This window comes from Chiloscyllium punctatum, chromosome 26 (genome assembly GCF_047496795.1).
Source record: "Chiloscyllium punctatum isolate Juve2018m chromosome 26, sChiPun1.3, whole genome shotgun sequence".
NCBI lineage: Eukaryota > Metazoa > Chordata > Chondrichthyes > Orectolobiformes > Hemiscylliidae > Chiloscyllium > Chiloscyllium punctatum.
Genome location: NC_092764.1, coordinates 44661635 through 44686109, shown reverse-complemented (window position 1 = coordinate 44686109; position 24475 = coordinate 44661635). Strand labels below are relative to the sequence as shown.

General features: G+C 39.3%; 1 protein-coding gene across 6 annotated transcripts in view; it reads left to right on the top strand.

Moving 5' to 3' along the window:
* The window catches only part of znf423 (zinc finger protein 423), a 366010-nt gene that overhangs the window by 298442 nt on the left and 43093 nt on the right, over positions 1-24475 (top strand). For all 6 annotated transcript variants that reach the window (XM_072596261.1, XM_072596260.1, XM_072596259.1 and 3 more), the window contains 2 exons: positions 14110-14241; positions 19236-19351. In XM_072596261.1, coding sequence (XP_072452362.1) covers positions 14110-14241; positions 19236-19351 — 248 coding nt within the window. The remainder of the gene's footprint in view (positions 1-14109; positions 14242-19235; positions 19352-24475) is intronic.

Sequence of the window (24475 nt, the reverse complement as noted above, 5' to 3'; positions counted from 1 at the left end):
ATATGTGCCAGCATCGAAGAATGTACAGGAGGCGTCTGTGTTTCATTGCTGCACCAACAACTCTGACTGTAATGTTGCAGCATTGTGCACTCAGGGACATGCATCCAGCTCCTGGACTGGAGCAGGCTGCATCTCCAGACGCTTTGCTTGCTGTCTTAGCACTCACTCACTCTGAGTTTACTTGGGCACTCGCAGCATTCTTGTCTTGCATTGACGTTTTGTAGTTTTCCCCTTTAGCCAGAGGCTCATATCATTTCTGTCTTGCCATGTAGTGGAGTGTGTGCACAAAGGAAAGAAGTTGATCATGGTCGTCAGCAGACCTCTGTCAAATCAAGGGGATGGCTTTGGGGGATGCTAGCACAGAAAGCTAAGAGCAGTCACTGAGGCAGGTTCACCCCTCCTGCAGCATTTCTTTCTCCATACTGACCTCCCCACCAAGCTATCCTTCCCCTCTTTCTATGTGAAGCAACTATGCTCTAATACACTCACGCAAAAGTAGACTAAAGAAACATTGCTAAATGGTGGTAGGATAGGATAATTATTTACACTTCCTTTAGGAATGATTGGACAGGTGTCGAATAGATCTACTAGGATGACACCAGTCCACAGGCTAGGAAACAGTTTGCCACCTGGACCAGTCAGAGTTGAGGAGCTGAATGTCATATAGCCCATCACCCATGTTGACTCTTCCTGCCCTGTTTGCTTTCCTCCTGGAATGCCTGTATGGTAAGTTTGAAGGGAAATGAAGATGGGTGACGCAATTGTTACTTTTGGTGCAGGTGGGAGAGTTGTCCAGTCGAGTGAATAGGTAGCACAGAAGGCTTTCAGGGTTAGTGGTTTTGGCGGCTCAGGTGGGTGGCAGTGAGTAAGGGAAGATGTTCCAGGCATTGTTAAGAGTGGTCAAACATGCGCCTTGGTTGGAGGTGGTATGTGAGGTATCCGAGAAGATATGATACTTATACTGGCAGGTGGAGAAGATCATTGATCTTTAAATGGCTGAGGCAGCTTTAACCCCAGTGGCAAACTCTGACCAGGTAGCCCTTGTCTAGTGTTGTTGCTTTCACTGCTGGTTCTGGGTGATGGGTAAGCCCCAACTCTACATTACCTCACCCAGCAGGACCTCCGGGTTCCTCCCCACAAAATGGGTGTGATTTCCCCACTACATCACATTCAGGCTAAATGTTACAAATGGATATTTGTGATGGGGGGGGTTGGAAGTTTCAGATTGACAGTACTTGTCCAGTACACAGTGAATAATTACAGAGTGTAGAGTGGAAATATCTGAAAGCGCAGCTATTAATGGTGTATCAGTTGAAGTCTGGGATGCTCAAGAGGGCAGGGTTAAGTGAGCTCAGCGATTTCAGAGTGTTTTGGAATTGGAGGAGATTATAGATCTAGGGAAGGAAAAACCGTGGAAAGATTTGAAAACAAGAAAGAGAATTTTACCATCAAGGCTTTGTTTAACTAGGAGCCATTGTAGATCAACAAGCAGAACAGTGATCAGTAAATGGATTTTTGTGTGAGTAAGAGCAAATGCTAGAGGCATTAAGATGATCTCAAGTTTGGGAAGGATAGAAGGAAAGACTGACCATGAATGCACTGGAATAGTGAAGTCTAAAGGTAACAAGGACAAAGATAGGATTTTGAGCAGCAGATGAGCTGAGGCAGTGACAAAATCAGACAGTGTTGTTGAGGTAAATGTAGAATAGTTTTGGACATCAAAAGGAAAAGAGACATTTGGACTATCAAAGAGCTGCATGTTCTTTTATTAGGGATAAACTTTTATCCAGTACTGTTCACCAGGTAAATGGGTCCAAACCAAATTGATATAATTTTCAAATGATGTAATAAGATTACTTAAAATTATGTGGCAATATTATGCAATTAATATCTTTGGAAAGTGCTATTTAGTATTCTACTTAATTGTTCTGCCATATGATAATAAGTCACCATTAAATTGCATTATGTAGAATGCAGAAGCCACACAATCGATATGAAATAAACTTTGCACAGAAACTTAAGTTATCTGTTTCAATCCAAGTTTGATAAGGATTAATCTCTATCCTCTCAGAACTGGAGCTAAAACCGGTGTATAATCTCATTCCTCAAGGTTTAATTTATTGTTGAAGAATTAAAGAAATGCAGAAGTTAACATTTTAATTCTGTTTGACTTTTCTCTCTATCTTATTTCTCTCAGTCTTTCTGCTTTATTTCTCGTTTCATACTGATTTGACATTGGATTTACCCAGTTTTACTTAGCTTTCTTCTCAACTCTAGCACTAGTAATTTCAGGATCCTTTAGTCCCATTGTTTAAACTAAATAGTTGCTTGGCCTGCTTGAAACCTAAACATGCAAGACTAAATCTAACAGCACTTTTATTGACTTCCATAGCATGTTATTGCCCATTGTGTTTAAGCTAAATATTTACTAATGCAAGCTGTCATAGTTTGCCATAGATTATTTTGAAAAACAACATTCATTTGATCCAATCAGTTGAGAAGTATTTGTCGAATACATTTTAATATTATTTTTAAAATTTTTAAACCTCTAAATTTAAATCCAATGATCAGCAAATAATCTGTGGAATAATACAATGATCACATTCCCCAAGACAGTGTTAATCTAGAATTTAAAATGTTTTTAAAATCTATTTCTTATCCCTATTTTAAAATTCCAGTATTATTATGTGGCTCAAAAGAGAAATCAATTCTTTCAAAAAATTGAAACCGATTCCTGTTGAATATCTTATTTTAAAATGTGGTATCATATTGAAGTAGTAGGGTGGATTAAATCATTGAAAAAATGGGGGCATGTTTTATCAGGATTTCAAGAATTAAGTTGTGACTCTTGCTGTTCCCGCCACTACTGTAATATTGCTTCTTTTCTATCCTCTCATTGTTGCTGCTGAACTAAATAATTTAGCACATACAAATACAAAAAACATACAGGCTAACTCTATTCACTGTCTGTGAATTGTTAAAACTTATAAATTAGAATCTTTCCCCACAAAGCAATATTTTCATAAATTTCACATGCGTAACTTTGTCTAAAAAACACTTATGTTGTGTTGAGATGCCATTTTTCTTCAAGAATTACCTGTAATTATTAAGTGATAAATACACCATTCTGCATCTTACTGCATCATAGTGCATTAGGATAAAAATAACATCCTTTTTATATTCACTTCTGTTGCTGTTTCATATCCATTCCTCAGTTTCTTTCTTTCCCTTGTCTCCTCGTATTTTTTCATATCTCAAGTTATTTAGCACTTGTCTTTAAGTAGATTTCTACTGAATTTGTTTTCATAGAGAAAAAGGTAGTTTTAGCAAAAACATATGCGAGTAAAATCTCAGAGAAGTATTAAATACAAGGAAATCAGTAAAAATGTACGTACTGATATGGTTTAATATTTAAATATGTTATGTACTGTATTTTCAGAAACTATCCAGCTTTAGGTTTTAATTCAACCAGCTCATTTAGATATAAATTTAATAAAATAAATCTAAATTTAGATATGATAGACACAGTGACACATAATGTCTAATATTACAGTGAGTTTTCCCCAGCAAATGCTGTGGTCACAATATTGAATAATTTTGAAATCAGCCTGTACCCATGATAGTTGAGTTTATGCATAATGGAAAACCTCTTCGTTCTTTGATAACTTAAGAACATTTTAACAGCAGAAAATCCCTCTCCCTTTCAACTATCTGTGGCTGACCCAGTTTGCTAGCAATCTTAGTGTCATATTTGACCCTGGGATGAGCTTCTGAACACATAACCTCAACATTGATAAGACTGCTTACGTTTACCTGTTTAATGCCACATAACTTTGGACCCCGTCCAGATCATTTGAGCTAAAAACCCACCCATGCCTCATTATCGCTAAACTGAACCATCCCAATGCACTCCTGGCCAGTCTCCTATATCCCACCCTCCCTAAGTTAATGATGATTTAAAACTGCTATCTGTTTCTAATGTGCAACATACTATGCCTGTGTTCACTTAATTTTCATGTTTGTTTTCAAATCCCTTCATGATCTTACCCATACCAATCTCTGTAACCTCTTTTAGCTTCACAATCTTTTAAGCTTTCTGTGCTCTTTTAATTCTGACATTTTGAGCAACTCTGTGTAAATCAGTGTGCTAATTGTACTTATACCTTCACGTATCTTACTATAAGCTCTGGGATGCCCTTCCTAAACCTGTCTGCTTCTTACTTTTTTTCATCTTTTCAGACACTCCTCAAAGCCTCTGTCTTTGTTCCTGCTTTTTGGTCATTAGCAGAAATACCTTTTTGAGTCATGGGATGTTGATATCTGTTGCATAACCCTCTTTTGAAGTGCTTTGGGACATTTTACAATGTTACAGATGCTATATAAGTACAACTTTTTGATTAAAATAAGAAACGTGTAGACAGTAGCCCACCAACAGATATGTGCTGTTAATCAAAAGGACAATATAAAGCATGTTGGAATCTTCAACCAAATGCTGGAAATGCTCACTAAGTCTGGCAGCATCTGTGGAGAGAATCAGAATTAGCATTTCATGGTCAATGATCTTTCATCAGAATGTGCTGTTAATTATAATGATCCAAAAGTCCTGGAACAAGTGTGATTTTAATTTAAGGCATTTTAGATACTTGAGAACCATCTTAAGAGTGTTTATTGCTGTGTGATTTGTGTATGCACTGTACCACATCAATAAACAGGTATCATGCAATGAGAGCATGAATATTAAAAAGGAAGTCTACTTTCTCATTAAAACTGCAAAAACCACAATAGAACTATGACTATTAGAAAGCTGTTCGCATACATTAAGTATACTATTAGTCTTTTTAGCTAGTACTTTATGTGTCTGCCTGGTCATAAGTAGCAAGGTCACCCCTGCTGCTCTGGGTGCAGGTTCTCCCTGTGCTGCCGGTATTTCCTCCTTTTCCTCCTTTCTCCCTGGCACCATCTTTCTTTCTTCTTTCTCTCCTGAGGTGCAGATGGCCACATTTGCAGGTTAACTGGAACAGCTGGAGGCGCATTATTAGTTCCCTGCTGCGAACTCATATTTGCTTAGTTTTTTTTAACTGCACAGTAATTTATGACTTTTAGCCACTGATGTAGCTGGTACCCTTGTTTTGAACAGACTGATCTGCGTTCAAAATTCATTAGCATTTGTAAAAATGTTGAAAAAGAGGATGCAATTGTCTTTTTAATCAATTAATCAATAATTATTGTTCACAGAGCTATAGCAGCTTTGAAATGTAAACAACATGAACTGTAGCAGACATTGATCCCTAAGGGGATTCTAGACAATATTTATACTAGTGCATTCATCTGTGGTGACAGTTTCTAAGGAGTGCAATAGTAGATCATAACTGCCATGAGTGAGAAGTCAGCAGACTGCTTATTCCACTCCATTTACTGTTTAGAAGGACAATAAATAATTACCTTTGTTTTAAATCTGTGTATTCTGAAAGATTTTAAGCTCCAGCTGTAACTTTATACACAAAAGGGGATTAAAGCTTTTATAGTTTTAATTCAATGCCAACAAGATGAACTCCCTTAAGTACACTTTGTATGTTAAATTAACAATGAAAACGCAAATATTTATTTTTTGCATTATTGCATGGCTCATGCAGAAATACAGTGAGCCAGAGAAATGTACATCTTGCATATATTGGTAAGTTTAAGGAGTGTCTCCCCTTTTAACTTCAGCTTATTTGTATTTTACTTTTAGGAAACATCTACTGTGTTGACAGAATGCTGTGTGTTTTAGCTGCCTAATTACATTAAATGTGGTGATCTGTTCTTGACTTATTGTGCAGATATATGGGTAAACTTTGCTGTCTCAGGGGCTTACATATGTAAGTGTGTTAAGCACTGGGATGTGGTGCCTTGAAGTGTTTGGATTCACACTTTAAATCCAGATTTTTTTTATAATTGCATAGGTTTGGATCCCATTCCGTGCAGTTGCTTGTCATACTGAACTTATCTTGAGTAGATGGATTAGTGGTGCTGGAAGAGCACAGCAGTTCAGGCAGCATCCAATGAGCAGCGAAATCAACGTTTCGGGCAAAAGCCCTTCATCAGGAATAAAGGCAGTGAGCCTGAAGCATGGAGAGATAAGCGAGAGGAGGGTGGGGGTGGGGAGAGAGTAGCATAGAGTACAATGGGTGAGTGAGGGAGGAGATGAAGGTGACAGGTCAAGGAGGAGAGGGTGGAGTGGATAGGTGGAAAAGAAGATAGGCAGGTCGGACAAGTCAAGGAGGCAGTAACTGAGCTAGAAGTTTGAAACTAGGATGAGGTGGGGGAAGGGGAAATGAGGAAGCTGTTGAAGTCCACATTGATGCCCTGGGGTTGAAGTGTTCCGAGGCGGAAGATGAGGCGTTCTTCCTCCAGGCGTCTGGTGGTGAGGGAGCGGCGGTGAAGGAGGCCCAGGACCTCCATGTCCTCGGCAGAGTGGGAGGGGGAGTTGAAATGTTGGGCCACGGGGCGGTTTGGTTCGTGGTTCGTGGCCCAACATTTCAACTCCCCCTCCCACTCTGCCGAGGACATGGAGGTCCTGGGCCTCCTTCACCGCCGCTCCCTCACCACCAGACGCCTGGAGGAAGAACGCCTCATCTTCCGCCTCGGAACACTTCAACCCCAGGGCATCAATGTGGACTTCAACAGCTTCCTCATTTCCCCTTCCCCCACCTCATCCTAGTTTCAAACTTCCAGCTCAGTTACTGCCTCCTTGACTTGTCCGACCTGCCTATCTTCTTTTCCACCTATCCACTCCACCCTCTCCTCCTTGACCTATCACCTTCATCTCCTCCCCCACTCACACATTGTACTCTATGCTACTCCCTCCCCACCCCCACCCTCCTCTCGCTTATCTCTCCATGCTTCAGGCTCACTGCCTTTATTCCTGATGAAGGGCTTTTGCCCGAAACGTTGATTTCGCTGCTCATTGGATGCTGCCTGAACTGCTGTGCTCTTCCAGCACCACTAATCCAGTATTTGATTTTCAGCATCTGCAGTCATTGTTTTTACCTTATCTTGAGTAGAGCCTAATCACAATTTTTTTGTTGTACTTAGTTTTCTCTTCATTACTTTTAAACTTTACGAGCAGCTTTGACTGGGAAGTGATTGTTACTTAAGTTGTTACAAAAAAAGTACACTTTTGGTTCATGGTCTGTTGATTAGTAACTCCCTCAGGTGGTCTATGGACCCCTGCGGGACTGCAAGATGGTTTCAAGGAATCTGCCAAACATACCCAGAGAAAGTGTACATCGAATGTTAAAATATAAATCAGGAATAGGCCATTCAGCCCCCTCAGGCAACTCAGTAATGTCATGGCTGATCTGATTGTAAATTCAAATCCACATTCCCACTGATCCCTGATAACGTTTCACCATCTTTTTGTGAAGACTTCCATTGATCCACGACCGTCTGAGAGAAACAAAATCACCTCAACTCTGTTTTAAATGGACCACCCCTGATTTTTAAATAGGGACCTATAATTCTAATTCTCCTATGAGCAATGTTCCCTCCAAGCTGCACAGCCATCTAGAGGTTCCACGCATGCCAGTTGGTGTGATTAGGATTTTGGGTACAGAAAATAACAAAGGTGAGCATTGCTCATAAGAGGAAGTGTTCTCTCCACATCTGTCCTGTCATAACATCTGATATACTTCAATCAAATCGCCTCTTACTGTTCCAAATTCGTGTGGATACAAGCCTGGGGTTTGTACAACTTTTCCTTATAAAACAATTCTCTCATTCCAAGTATTAGTCTAGTAAATTGTTTGTAAACTGCTTCCAATTTATTTACATCCTTCCTTAAACATAGTGACCGGCACTATACACAGCACCCCAGATGCAGTCTTACTAGTGTTCTGTATAACTGAAGCATAACCTAAGTTATGGAATCCCTACAGTGCAAATAGAGGCCATTTGGACCATCGAGTCTGCACAGACCTAGCCCCCTTCCCTATCCCAGTAACCCTGCATTTCCCATGGCTAACCCACTTAGCCTACGCATTCCTGAACACTACAGACAATTTAGCATGGCAATTTAGCATTCCATTGCCAGAGGAACTGGTAGAGGCTGGTAAAACTATACTTAAAAGGCACTTGGATGGGTATATGAATAGGAACGATTGAGAAGAATATGGGACAGATGATGGAAAATAGGGCTGGAATAATTTAGGATATCTGGTCAGTGTGGATGAGTTGCACTGAAGGGTCTGTTTCCGTGCTGTATATCTCTATGACTTAACCTATCATTGTACTGTGGGAGGAAACTGAAGCACCCACTGGAAACTCATGCAGGCATTGGGAGAATGTGCAAACTCTACACAGATAGTCACCCAAGTCTGAAATCAAATCTGGGTCCCTGGTGCTGTGAGGCAGCCGTGCTTACCACTGAGCTAGTGTCCGATCCAACCCAACCCTCTCCTTTTGTATTTGAAATGAATTGACTTGAATTGAATTGAATTCCCCTCACAGTAAATAATAACATTCTTACTTGCTATACCTGCATAATTGACTTTTGCGATTCTTGTATTGAATTGAATTGAATTTATTGTCATGTGTACAGAGGCACAATGAAAAGCTTTGTCTTGCACACAATACAGGCAGATTACATAGTTAAGTAGCATAGATAAGTAAATAATAGACAAACAGCAGCAAAAACAAAAACACAGGTACAGGTTAAGAGTTTGTGAGTCTATTCAGTATTTTAACAACAGTAAGATAGAAACTTTCAAAACCAGCTGGTGCATTCGTTCAGGTTTCAATACCTTCTCCCTGATGGTAGAGGTTGTAGAAAAACATTGCCAGGGTGGGATGGATCTTTGAGATCTTTTAACTTGGGCAGTCTGATGCGTCTGCATTTCAGAGTTCTGCAATATGTCACTATTTAGATTTTCTTTATTCTTCCGGCCAAAATAGACAATGCCATACATTCCCACATTACTTTCCATTGGTAAACCTTTGACTGCTCATTTAACCTATCCATTTCTTTTGTAATGAACTTGTGTCCTTTTCACAACTTACTTTGCTACTTATCTTTGTAATGTCAGCACATTTGGAAATCACTTTGTCCCTTCATCCAAGTCATTTGTATGAATCATAAACATCTGAGGCCCCAGCACCGATTGCTGTTGAGAACCGTTCATTATACTTTGCCATCTGAAAAAGATCCAGTTATGTCCATTCACTGCCTCCTGTTAGCCACCTAGTGTTCTTTCTATCAATATTATCCATAACACCACATGGTTTTATTTTCCATAATAATGTTTGGTGTGCCACTTTATCAGGTGCCATCTACAACTCTAAGTAGAATGCATCCACCCGTTCTATTTTATCCACAGCACATTCCACTTCCTCAAAGAACTTCTAATAGATTGTTAAATACAAATTTTCTTTCACAAAGCCATGTTACTTCAAACTTATCTGAGTGTGTTGCTGTGACTTTTTAAATACGATTCTCGCATTTTCACTCTGTGTAGATGTTAAACTAACTGGTTTGTAACTTCCTGCTTTCCATCTCCATCCTTTCTTGAATAACTCGCATTCCAGTGGGACCTAGTCAAAGGAGTTCTAACAAAATAAAAATTGCAATTTATAAACCATTAACTACTAACAACCCAGAAGAAATAGCTACATTTCTTTGAATGGATTGTCCCAAATATATTATGTCCTTGTATTCTTTGATAATGTTGATGTGTGAAGCAGTCAAGACCAAAGCGTTGTTTGATTTCAAGGAGGAAGTTGGATATAACACTTGAGGCTAAAAGGATTAAAACAATTGGGGGAGAAACAGGCACAGGTTATTGAGTTGGATGATCAGCCGGGATCATTATGAATGGCGGAACAGACTAAAGGGCTAAAGACCTACTCTGCTTCTATTTTTGATGTTTCTGTGAAAGTGCTTTAACTACATGAAAAACGTTCAACACTGTTAAAGATATTTATGTTCAGCCAGAGAGAGACTAATCCAGTCAGCAACATTGGAGTTGATAAAGGTACCAGTTTTGAAGGTGTCAATCATTTTATTAGTTTCCTAGATCTATTTGTTCTTCATGGTGACAGTCAGGTATCAAGAGGAACTTGGTTGGAGATACATGAAAGAATTTAATGTATCTGAGCAGTAGAAGTGATAACAAGGTTACAAAATGCTATTTCATGTTTCTATTATTTGTGTGACTGAACTCTCTATCAAAAGCAAATCTAACCCACTACACAATGATCTCCACCAAAGGTAGGACAGCAAAGCAAGTCCCAAATCCAGGAATAGCATTGAACTCCTACTTTTGGCACCAATTCTGACTGCCCATCCAGCCACGCTCACAATGAGTTTGTGTTGCTGTGGCAACATACATGTTTACATATAGGTTGTGGCATGGATCACTAGATAGTGCCAGTCGAACTTTCAGTTTCTTTCCATTATATGGCAGACAAGGAGTTTCTCCTGCTCTTACCATCTGCCAATGTGTGTTGGAAGGATTTGAAAGTTTATACCCAGCCCTTTTGGCCATATTAAGAATGCATCTTCCTTTGCCACCAAGTCTTGGAGTGGGACTTGAACCCAGAGCTCAGGGGCACGAATGTAACCTGCTGTATCAAAAGTGTTCCATTGAAGATTTCATAAAAATGCATTTTTCATTTCTAAAGTTTCTAATCAACCTGTTCAGAGATGTTATTACACACCTCTGGAGCAGGTGGAACCTGAACTTGGGCCTCCTGGTCCTGGAGTAAGGACACTACCATTGTACCACAAAATGTGTTTTTATTGGGGCATTTGATTCAAGGTGTAAGTATTTGTGAGAATTGAAAATTTTTGCTAAACAGCAGCCAAAGATTTTCAGATAAGTAAAACTAAAAGAATAAATGTATTTTTAATTGTTTTTTATTCATTTCTTGCAGAAAAGCTATGTTTTATGGTTTTCACAGAAGCTTTATAACAGATGAGGGAGGTCTCAGAAGAGTTGAGAACCCCTATTCTAGATCATTACTTAAGCTAATTCTAGCCCTAAGGCTCCCCAGATACTACTTTGCAGCACAATTGTGGTGAAATAGCACACACACCGGCCCATGCTAAAAGATGTAGATGTATTTCCATGTTCTGTCATGGCCAGCGTAGGGTTATCATGTTTTACAATTGGATTCAATTCCACCAGGGCAGCTGGTCAGATTTAAATTTATTTAAATTTTAATGGAGTCTGCAAAGGGAAGCCTGTCTCAGTCATGGTGATCATAAAACTATCGTCGATTGTTGTATAAACCCCATCTGTCTCACCAAGGTCCTTTACTGAACGAGATCTGCCATTCCAACCTGGTCTGGCCTACATGTGACTCCAGGCCAGTAACAATGTGGTTGGGTCTTAACTGCCCTCTGAAATTTCCCAGCATGCCATTCAGCTCAGGAGCAGTTAGGATGGATACCAAATGCTGGCCTAACCAGCATCGCCTGCACCAATGAACAACTAAGAAAGCTCACACAGACCCACAACATAAATTTAGTTAGAGTCTCTACATAACCACCACACTCATTCTCAAACTCTCACACACATCCGGCATGCACTGACATACCCCCAAACTCCAAATACATAGCTACCTTTTCAACCTTTTGAACTGGTGACCTTGCCTAGCGGATGCTTTCCTGTTGTACACTGATTTAAAATATATTGAAAAAAGCAGCATTTGCATTTGATATTTTTTATACTGACCACACTACTCTTGCACGCACGCTTTTTTATATTTGTAGCATTCATCTTTTTAGAAGCTTTGTTTCCAATGCCCTCTTTATTCTGTTTGCATACAATCATTCTCCTTAGAAGAAGAGAGGCTGAATAAGCTGGGACTGTTTTCCTTGGAGTGCTGCAGGCCGAGGGCTGACCTTATAGAGGTTTATAAAATCATGAGAAGCTTGGATACAAGGTCTTTTGCCTGTGGTGGGGAGTCCAGAACTAGAGGGCATAGGTTTAGAGTGAGAAGGGAAAGATTTAAAAAGGACCTAACATGCAACTTTTCATACAAAGGGTGGTGTGTGTACGGAATGAACTACCAGAGAAAGTGGTGGAGGCTGGTACAATTACAATGTTTAAAAGGCATCTGGATGGGTATATGAATAGGAAGGGTTTAGAGGGATATATGCCAAATGCTGGCAATTGTGGCTAGGTTAATTTGGGATATCTGGTCAGCATGGACTGAAGGGTCTATTTCCATGCTGTACATCCCTATGACTCTCTCTCTCTGTGCCTCTCTCTGTCTGTCTGTCTCTCTCTCTCTCTCTCTCTCTGTCTGTCTCTCTCTCTCTCTCTCTCTCTCTCTGTCTCTGTCTCTCTCTCTCTCTCTCTCTGACCTCTGTGTGTACCTACAACAAATGGACTTCAAGAAGGCAGTTTACCACCACCATCTCAAGGCCAACTCGGGTGTGGGCAATAGATGCTGGCACACCTGGCAATGATCAGGGTCCATGAATAAAGTAAAAGAACACACAGCTCCCTCCCCCCCAACCCCCGGGGGCACTACTCATTGACTCCCTCCTCATATAATCCTACAAGCATAATCACAACACCCACTCATTCACACACACACACATCTGTTCTCCTCACCCCGCCACAAAAAAACCCCACTCTGCTCTCCCCCCCCCCCCCCAACCAAATCAGAGGAAAGTTCTGCGGCATTTGCAGTGTCACAAAAAGAGATAGCTGCTGCTGAGGCTGTAAGAGAAATGTGCAGGTCTGCGCCATGTTACCGTTTCTGAGCAGGGTTTGAGAGGTTGATGCAGAGTTGTTCCGTTTGTTGGGGCCAAGCAGGAAGAGGGGAAACCTCTCCACTGATACCATAGGGATGGTCTTTGCCAGTGGCACTCCCCTCTTTGCGTCATGAGCATCCAGTTGCCCATCTCCCCCTGCCGCCGACTCCCACCAGCACCCGAAATCTGAAGGTGGCTGCTCTCTTGAAGCTTCTGGTCTCCCCACACAATGCTGGGAAACAGTTCCACCACCAGCTAAATGTCACTGACCCCAGGAAGTAGCCCTTCATTGGTCTTTAATTGTCTATGTTCACCAGGCACCTCTGCTTGGCAGTATGCCAAGTCAGTAACTTTCCTGTTGCTGAGAAATTTCCCAAACAGCAGGATTGCATCAGGGAGCCATCCTGATATGACTCTGTGGCATTTATCAGCACCTATACCTCCTAGGAGCCTTCAGAGAGCCAGTAAAATTACATCTAGTCTCCAGCAGGAGAAGAGAGGAAGAGGCATACTTGGCATAAAATTTATTTCAGATATATTTCCAATTACATTTTCCTCCTGAAGTTTGTATTGAATTCATTACCTTCTGACAAGTTTATTGTTGGACCACAATTGCTGGATTGCATCAAAAATGTAACCAATCCCAACCCATCTCTAATTGACCGATAATGTTAGCATTCATTGTAGCCTATAAGTGTTGTCTAACTGTTAAAGAAATCAAATGTTAACACTTGGGTGCTATAAAATTGGTACATTTAGCTTTAGCCTCAGTAAAAGCGCAGTAGGGAAGGTGTTAGGTTTATCCAATCAAAAACATCTGTGGTCAGTGCAACTAATCCTGATTTGGTGACAGGCTGTTACCAAGACTCAGCAGGGTCCTAATCTGCTGTCATCAAATCTGATAGGAGTAATAAATCTGTCAGCTCCAAATGCTCATCTTCAGCTGCCAGAAGTATCCCAAATCCATGATATCTGTAAAAAAAAACTGACAGTCATGGTTTAAGGTCAGAGCAATGTTGATTTGTGTTTTCAATATTTTAATGCTACTTAAATCTTCAGGCCTCTTGCAGGTGCAAGATGTATTTTAAATATTGTAAAATACAAATGCTGATGATTGAGGGCACAAATGCATCATAACCAGCCTTAGAGCAAACAGACAAATATTATAGTATATAATAATAGGTTGGAACTTTCATGGTTTTGAACAATATCTATGTATTTTTTTATTGACATCTACCATAATGATATTTGGTACTTGGTTTAGATTGTTGGTTTTCAAATATAAATTTCAAACAGTTTCATTGTGTACCCCGACTTCCAGCCTATAATTTTCTTTAACTAACTGTTATATTATTTGAACTTTACAGAGGAAGGCATCAATCATGAGTGCAAACTGTGTAACCAGATGTTTGACTCGCCAGCAAAGCTACTGTGTCACCTGATTGAACACAGCTTTGAAGGGATGGGAGGTACTTTTAAATGCCCTGTTTGTTTTACAGGTAAGTTGCATACAATAGAATTTGTTTTGATCTCTTCCACAGTTGAATCAGAAGCTATTAATTTTAATTGTGAATACTGAATAAATTAAGTTCAATTCTGAGAGCATTAGAGTAATTTCTGCAAAATAAATGAAAAAAATTACTCTGCTTGAGGGTAATACTGGGCTTTTAGCGACAACATTGATGATTACTTGTGGCTGTGAAATCGCTGCTTCTGCTTTATCAATATAATTAATATCAGTCATTGCAGTCTAATTCCACTTTTCAAATAAAGATTCAGAAATGTTGATGCATTTTATCCAAAGTCACATTGACTACATTCTATGCTTGTTTATGGAGATTCTTTAGGATTTGAAGTTGGCAATGAGGTGCACATTTGGGAGTCTAAATGCACAGATCATTTGAAGCTACTGCATACTTAGAAACCACAATCAAAAAGGCTAATGAAATGTCAGCCTTTATCTCGGGGTAGTGGGGGGCTAGGTTACAAAGGGGAGGAAGTTATGCTTCAGTTGCACAGAGCCTTGTCAGATCCCATCTGGAGTCTTGTGTGCAGTCGTGGGCACCACCCCCCTGGAAAATATATATTGGCTCAGGAGGTGCAACACAGACTCACTCAAATGATACTGGAGCCTGGTTACCTTTTAAGGAGGTCCTTAAAAGAGGATATAAAGATGGGAGTTGAAGGGATTGAGGAACATCATTCTGGAGCATGTAGGGAAGGTGATGGAAGACATCTCTGTAAATGGTAGTATGATAGAAGGGCAGATATGCAAGAGCCCCAAGTTGGAGAAGCAAAGAGTTGTAGGGAGAGGGATTGTAAGAATAGAAGAGGTTACAGAGAGAGGGAGGAGTGAAGCCATGTAAGGATTTAAATGCGAATGAGAAGTTTAAGTTGGAGGCACTAGGGGAACCAAATGTCAATATAGTTCAAATAGTACAGCACTGTTTGGATTTATGTGATAGGATACAATGCCAAGTGAACTGAGGAATACAGAGTTTGGAGGATGGTCAGAAAAGTATTGGAACATTTGAGTCTCTAACATTTTAAGAGTGAGGGTTTCAGCAGTAGCTGGCCAAGACAGCACTTGAAGTAGTCAATGTTAGAGTGGTGGAAAAGACTTTTATTTTGTCTGAGTGTACAAAATTACTCCTATTGGGTTGATAGGGTGCTTGAGACTAAACTGTTTCATGTTGAGTTACTGGCTGTTGATGAACTGGAATTCATGGCAAGGTTATGGGACTTGTAGTATGAGGTGATGACAGTACCACTGGAGGAAATCATGACCCCTTTGAAGACTGGATGTTTGACCAGCAGTTTGAAACCACAGACAGCAGACAAGGCTATATGGAGGTATAAAGCTGGGTGTCATGAGCATACATGTGGAAGTTAACCCTATGAATTTGGATGATGCTGCTAAGGGGCATCATGTAGTTTAGAACAGGAAGAGGTCCAAGGATAGATCCTGAAGCTTAAGGTGGAATGATGCTGAACCAGAATGAGAAGCTGTTGTAAGAGATACCAATCAATTTGTGATCGAAGTAAGCGTGGAGCAGAGCCAGAGCTACTTCGTTGTTGTAAAAATGGAGAAAAGAAATTGGAAGTAGATAATATGATCAAAAGTGGTAAAAGCTGTAGAGAGGATGAGGAGAGAACATGGCACCACATTTTATGTCAGAGAGAATTTATTTCCGACTGACCAGAGCGATTTCTGCCATAAAATGGGCATAAACCTGATTGGTGAGATTCAAATGTTGAATCAGAGACAATATTAGGAAAGATATACGAAAAGCACTTTCAGTAATACAAAAGTAAAACACAATGAATGATGGAAATCTGGAATGAAAGGAAATGCTCTGCAGATACACCAGCATCTGTAGAGAGACAAATAGTTCAGGTCATGATCTTTCAGGAGGATGTGAAAAGTTGAAGATATGACAAATTTTAAACAATTACAGATGTAGTGGGAATAAAAAAGAATCAAAGGGATGATCTGGGGTTGGAAGCAGATGGGAAAGACTAAATGACCAAAAGGGTTAACGATGCAAAATTGACTAAGATGGTAATTGTAACAGAAGTAAAGGAAAAAAAGATGGCCTTAGTGGAGACAGAATCATCACCTGCGGCTGTTGTCTAAAGCAAAAGAAAATATAAGAAAGAAAAGTTGGGGGCATAGTTTATGAATTGTTTAACTCAGTATTTGAATCTGGAAGGCTGTAAAATTCCTAATCAAATAATGAGTCCTCTTCCCTTCAATTACGTGGCTCAAGGGTAGGATATAGGGGACCTGAAGCAGTTTAACTTCATACAGAAATAGGAAAGCAACAGATACAATATGGACAGCAGGATAGTGTTGATCTTATTAATCCAAGAACTGCTTGTACTTGCTACCAAAAGGTGAAGATGTTTTGGTGCAAACTGAATGTGGGGGTTATTCTCACTCTTCGGTGTTTTTGAATTATGAGCTTGTTCTTGCAGAAAAGAGCAAGGCCAAGGGAATTTGATGGGACTAGTCAAATTCAGCGACAGATGGCCAAGTAAGGTTGCTTGCAGAAGTAAAGATGTAACCATACTAGATGGAACAACCAGGATGAGACAGAATAAACTTTCTACCAGGAAAAAGGGCATTAAAGATGAGGGAATGGGTGAATAAATGAGCAACTATAGAGGTTTCATGGTAAATTACTGACTTTGGTCTGCAAATTTGGGAAATTAAAAGTACTGTAGTGAGCAACTTCATCAAGAGCTTATTTCAGATCTGGTCTGGTTTCACCTCACTGATTCTAATTAGTGTGTGGTAGCAATATTTGTAGTCAAATTTAATATTTCATACTTGCTGTTTGATTCAGCCTATATATAAACACTAATAATGGCAGGTCATAAGCTACACCTGAGGCTCCAATTCATTGCACGTGTACTTGCAGATGGGCCCTCAGACAATCCATACGCACACTGTGCTTTATACCTGCAGCCGCATTGATCAAAAGTACATAGCATATTTCTGTTTTTGCTCATGTCTTACACACCTTAGTCCTATTACCACATTAACTAGGTAGGAAGTCCCTTGCCAAACCACAAAAACGGAGAAATAATATGATCCTCTATGAAGTACATCTTGGCTTCGTGTTCTGTTTTTATTAAATATTACAAGCATCAGCAATAGGTGTTTCTGTCCCCAAAGGTGCGATATAATTCTTAAACACAATAATATTAATCTGATTCTGACTTAAGGAAAAATTAAAATGTTTGATTCACTTTCTGGAACTGTTAGATTCATTATTAATTTTGTGGAAAGCAGATTTACTCCCTTCTTACAAAATGTTAATCATTTTTGAGTGGAATTGTTAGTCTTTCCTTATTTCATATTGGAACCATGTCCCTTTAAGGCCACATTGCAGCTAGTGATGGTTCAGGAGTGAAGATTGGCTATTTGAGCTGTGCTGAGGCACTTTTGTAGTTTTAGATTTCTGCTTAGTTTTCTGAATTAATGGACAAACTTTTATTGCTTCAAATTAATGGAAAAGGTTGTGAACTAATTTAGTGTCACACATTGCTTTTCATAACTTCAATTAAAAACACAAATAGGATTTCAATAAAAGTATAGTTTTTTTTGTTCAGTGCAGTCTGAAGTTGAATCCACTTAAGTTTTATACTTTACTTTGAAAGATTTAATGAAGCTCTTGTAATGCAGTGTTAGTGTCCCTATCTCTGAGCCAAGAGGCCAGGTTCAATTTTTCCTGCTATAGAGATGCATAATAATATCTATGAGCAGGTTGATTAGAAAATATATTACTGAAGATTTCAAGTATAAAGTGCCCATCTCATGATAATATTGCCTTTCTTACTAAGCTAACTTTGGCAAAATGTTGACCATTACCTTTACAGCCACAGCTTAAAAATGTGTTGCTGGAAAAGCACAGCAGGTCAGGCAGCTTCAAAGGAACAGGAGAATCGACGTTTCGGGCATAAGCCCTTCTTCAGGGCATAAGCCCTCCTTTACAGTCACAGATCTGTATAAAATCTAATTCACTAGTCAAAGTCTCCACTATTACAACTATTTACATTATTTGATTTTAAAAGATTTGGTTAACTTGAATTAATTTAGCAATGGTGGGAGGGAGGCTTATCAATAGATTCCATAGTAGCCCATGGTTTGTATAGTTCCTTTGCAAAATAATTTTATAGAACATTAGACCAATGACATGCTACTCAATATGGCTACTCAACAACCAAATTAATTTGTCATTATGTTTTCGCCCATGCTGATGTAAACTCAGGCTATAAACATTTTAACACAAAGCTATTGGACTTCTACCTCCCTGACTATGCTGCTCCACTGAGATTCACCAACTGGAGGAACCTATTGGCTTCAGTGTAACAAATAAAAGCCAATGCAGCACTCTTCACTACACTTCGTGAAGTTGAGACTTTATGGTGTTCACAAAACCAATGCCTGACCATCTATCACTGATGGGTGCAAACAGATAGTGCTTGTTTCTAATTTCTTCATTCAAGCATCCCTCTCTTTGATAAGCACAAGTCACTAAAACATACCAAAAAAAAACTGATCTTTGATTGCTTTTATCTTTTCATTGTTTTCTTCCCTGTTGGCACATACTAACATTTGAATGTTATTTGAATTGGCACAGTGAATAATGGCTTCACTGAAGATGGCAGGTTCATTTCTGATGATCCATCCCAGGACATAGACCAATAATTAGCAACCCTAAAAAGGCATCTTCATGTGTGCAAATTAAAAAGAGCTCCGTATACAAGATGTTATAAATAAGTGAAGCACTTGCCTTGAAATATTAAATTATTAATATCACCGACATAGTGGATTAAATTTAGTGAAACAAAAAAATGATTTATTGATAAATATCACTCAATCCATGGGGGATTTGGCTCAGTGTGGTAGTAATAGACATACAGCTGGGAATGGCAGCCAAGTTCTGCAGCAGATGCACTTCTGATCACTTTCAATTATTTTCAGTCTTCGTGCAGGCAAACAAACTGCAGCAACACATCTTCGCTGTACATGGGCAAGAAGATAAGATTTACGACTGTTCGCAATGTCCACAGAAATTCTTCTTTCAAACTGAACTTCAGGTATCCTCAAGATACATAGCATCTGATTATTTAATGGTTAAGCAAGGCAAAGAATAACTAACCTCATGCATATTTTACTCTTAACTCTATTTGATTAATGGGGAATAAATATAAATTATTTGTCAGTGCTCCATGTCACTGAAAATCTGTCTCTTGGGTGATTTAACTGTTTAAAAAGGAGTTATAAGACTTATTGTTGACTTGCATACTCCTGTGGTAAGATATGTTTGCTATGTTATTATTTGTCTACCCAAATATTTCTAACTTGTATGATTTTATCTAACTTGTGGGAACTTGAAATTTTAATGCTGTTTTCTCCATTACTTTCTGCACAGGCCTTGCCTTACAATGTACCAATACAATTGTTTCATAATCACAATAGCCTCTTGTGAAGGTCTTAGATTTATGTATGCTGTGCATAGTGAGGTCTTAGTTTCTTTTAAAATCTTGTCAAAAACAAATCAAGATGAAGGGTTTGGGATAAAAAAAAATCACTAGAGAACATTATATCCATCATGTTGGTGAGGCTCTGCCAATAGTGATTATTTACATTGATGAGGATTGACTCAATATAATGGAGACATTTCCTGTGACCTCATGGGCTCTGAAAATTGTAGAAGCTCCTGTATGCTGCCTCTCAGGTCTGCTATGATTAGTTACGCTGCCCAGTTTGTACAAGGCAGAACAGTCACATTCTGCTTTTAAAAGAGAATATTGCTTTGTATTTACACAGACACATTTGGTGGACTGACATCAAGCAAAGAAGGTCTGAAGTGTCATATGCTTTCATACTGGGATCCGTATTATCTAAGAAAGCCAGAATTGCATCCAGCTTTATCTGGACATTATTTACGATGCATCCATTCTAATGCCTAACTAACTGATAATCCATTCTTGGTTCCGATTTTTCTTTATTTATTCTTGGAATATGGGGGTTGCTCGCCAACTCAACATTTATTGCCTATCGCTATTTATCCTTGAGAAGGTAATTATGAACCCCCTTCTTGAGCAGCTATAGTCCATGTAGTGAAGGTACACCCACATGCTGTTGGGTAAGGAGTTCAAAGATTGTGAGCCAGTAGCGATGAAGGAATGGTTAGCTTCTGTACAAGTTTTAATCTGGAATAATGTCGTGGTTTACTTTAAAGACAAGGGTTTTGTTGATATTTATTGACATATAAATGTGAAACAAGTAGAAATGGCGGATTAAAAGGATAGCTGTGAAAACGAAAAAAAACATGTACAGATGCTCTTTGAAAGCATGGAACAATCAAATTCAGACCTTGATTCCTAGACCAACATAATGTTTAACTGCAGCCTTAATCTAATTACTAAGAAATTATGAAGACTTACTGGATAGTTAATATTTTCATGTGCAGCAGCACAAAGCATTGCATGCCTATTTGAAGTGCATATTACATGCTTGTCTGTTTAATTCAGCTAGAGGTCAATATGCTTTATCTAATGTACAGCCAATGATTTTTCATGCACAATTCAAGAAGCACAACAGAGAACTGTTGCTTTCAACCAGTAAATCAGAGTGGAGAGGATTACTGAGATAAAACCAGCACCCATTCATTTGTCTTTATTGTAAACCTTGTAAAATTGTTACTGCGTTGCGGCACTTGCACAGGGGCTTATCCAAGGAAGCAAGATTGATTGCTGTTTGTTAGTTTTATCTTAGACTAAGTGTGAACACTAACCAATACTTGCTACTTCTAAATATATAAAATAAGTAGAAAAATAAGCTAACTGTTTAAAAAAAAAACTAGTAATTAGAACAGCAAGATCTTGCCATGATAGTTGTTTCTTTTTTTTACACTTTAATAGGTCACTTTACCGTTTTTCAAGTGTTTGACTCCATATGTTTTCCTCCTAAGATTGGATCATACCAGAATATGGTTCTATGCTTCTCGCTAAGCCACAGCATCATGCTCTCAGAGTGCTTTTGCAATTGTGAAGCCAAGTAAAGAATGTACAACTCATGTTCCTATGCAATCTTAACACTAATTGTATTGGGAAGGTGGAGGTTGCTGGTTTGGAAGGTGCTGTTGAAGGATTGTTGCATGTAACTGCAGTGCATTTTATGGACGGTATACATTGTATGCCAGTGGTGAAGAAGTGAATGGTTAAAGCAATTGATGGGGTGTCCATCAAATAAACCGCTTTATTCCGGATGTGTTGAGCTTGAGTTCTGTTAGAGCTGTAGTCATCCAAGCGCTTTGCAGAGTAGTGTATCAGACTCCAACTGAATGCTTTCTATGAAATAAAAAGGCTTTGGGGAATCAAAAATTGAGTTAATTGTCACAGAATTCCCACCCTCTAACCAGTTTCTGTGTGTAGTGTATTTATATGGCTCAACCAGCTAAGGTTTTTAAACATCAACTTTTGTTGACTCTTCTCTTCTCATTCAGAGACACTGGTTTCAGTGCAATATTGACACCACCATCCTAACTGACATCAGCTCACTGAGATCAGATAGGAATTGGAATTAAAATTCTCTGGCTAGTATAGCTTAGTATCAAAACTGGGTATTTTTCCACTTTAAGGCTCATACTTTTAAAACTGTCTCTTGCTGTTACAAACGTAAAGGAATTAAACAATCTCACGAATAATGTGGCTAAAAATTACTAAATCCTGTCTGTCTCTATGGTATACAGCTTTGCATTCTTTAACAAATGATAACTCACATCAAGCAAACATAACACAGTCTTTTTTTGAGTCATGTTGGGGTATACACTTTGCTTATTTTAAGCCAAGTACAGCGAAAATGTCAAATTGAGAAAAAAGATGGAATGTAGCATTTCCAGCAAAGCACTGCTGACACAAACTGGAAAGCACAATTTAGATCCCACTTCATCCCCAGAGAAGGCAATTTTTTGTATTCAAATCACATGAATTAAACTTGTATCTCAGACTATTGCTGTTTCATCGTACCAACTCTAAATTCTCTTCACCCACTTAAAGAAGCTTTCATAATCTACTGTTAATCAAATGAATGAGCGAGGACCAATCATGACTCAAGTGCACAAATAATTTTTCCCTCGCAGCATACTGGAGCTCTTGAATTGTCTAATTCAATTAGCAAAAGAGTGACAGTAATCAGCAAATAACAGTGCTCATTTAGTGAACTTAAAACAAAGTTTTCGCACTTAAATTGAAGCAGTGGTGCAGTTGTTCTGTATAATGAGCTGGTTGATTAACACATTACTGCTAACAATAGTTAAACTCATAGTCCTCTACAAAAATCATTGTGGAGAGGATTTTCTGTCTGTCTCTGTTCACTGGTTTCCTGCTGACACACTGATGACTGTGAATCCTGCGCCTGCGTGAACATATCATGCTGCAAGGAGGATTGGTAATTAGCAGAATGGGAACTGAAATCTTTCTGACAAAGATTTACGTTAGACTATTGATTGAGAAGCACTAAGTCTGGCGTTGGTGTGTGTATGTGTATGATTAATCATATGAATATTGTACTGTTTTTCTCTCTCTCTCTCTCTCTCTCTCTCTCTCTCTCTCTCTCTCTCTCTCTCTCTCTCTCTCTCGGCTGCTTTGGCTGGACAAGTGGCAGTTAGAGTTGCACAGCACGGAAACAGACCCTTTGGTCCAACTCATCTACGCCAACCAGACATCCCACTCTGAGCTAATCCCATTTGCCAGCATTTGGCCCATATCCCTCCAAACCCTTCCTATTCATATACCCATCCTGATATCTTTTAAATGTTGCAATTGTACCCGCTTCCTCCACCACTTCTGGCAGCTCATTCCATTCACACACTACCCTCTTGTGAAAAACTTACTTCTCAGGTCTTTTTTAAATCTTTCCCCTCTCACCTTAAAACTATGCCCTCTAGTTTTTATGCCCCCCACTCTAGGAAAAAGACCTTGGCTATTCACCATGCCCATGTACCTCATGATTTTATAAATCTCTGTAAGGTCACCCCGCAGCCTCCGATGTCCAGGGAAAGTAGCCCCATCCTCTCCCTTTAACTCAAACCCTCTAGTCTCGGCAACATCCTCGTAAATCTTCTGTGCATCCTGTCAAGTTTAACAATATCCTTCCGATTGAAGGGCGACCACTCTAAAAGTGGCTTCACCAATGTCCTTTACAGTCACAGCATGGCATCCCAACTCCTATACTCAACGTCCTGATCAATGAAGGCAAGTATGCCAAACACCTTTTCACCACCCTGTCTAACTGTGGCTCGCTTTCAAGGCATAATGCACTTACACCCCTGTTCTCTCTGTTCAGTTCCCATGGCCTTACTATTAACTGTGTAGTCCTGTCCTACTTTGTCTGAGCATAATGCGGCACCTCATATTTATCTAATTTAAACTCCATCTGCCATTTCTTTCAGCCCATTGGCCCAACTGATCTATATCCTTTTGTATGTTGAGATAATCTTCTTCATTGAATACTACAACACCTATTTTGATGTCATCTGCAAACTTACTAACCAGTTATTGTGTGTCTGATTGTTGAAACTCAGAAATGGAAGGTTATGCCAGATAGCAGCATGAGGGTTTGCTGGATGTTGAGAAGGAGGATAAACAGATACATGATGTAATCCTTAATATTTGAAGCAACATCTGATGTTATGGGTTCAATCACAGTCAGCCCAATAATGCTCCAAGCCATTGCTGCTGTAGAGCTCAAGGTATGCAAGAGTGATCTGCTTTCACCATGCCTCTATTCTGCATCTATCGAATGCCCCACCTTCCCTCTGGAGCAGAATGACCTAATAATTGTTCTGTAACAGTGTAAAGGTCTGAAAGGTTTGTTACTGGGGAGTGTACTAAAGAGGACTGTCCAATTTGATAGTGTTACATGTCCTTGAGGATGGGAACAGGTTTTGCATCTTGAAGGAGTAATATCCAACATTGTGCTCTCTCTCCTTTATTGTCTCATGAACAATGTCTATCATTTCAATGTAACTTGTACCTAGTTGCTAATATGCAATAAATAATGTCTAGTTTAAAACAAAGTCCTCTTCCCTTTCAGCTGTCTGGTGGTGTTTCTCTACACACTAGTCTAAGCAAACTTGTAAGTCCCTAGAAGGAAAGGGGGTGGTAGCCGCAAGTCTATCAGATGTTTCTTGCACCACGATAAGCTGTGATCAG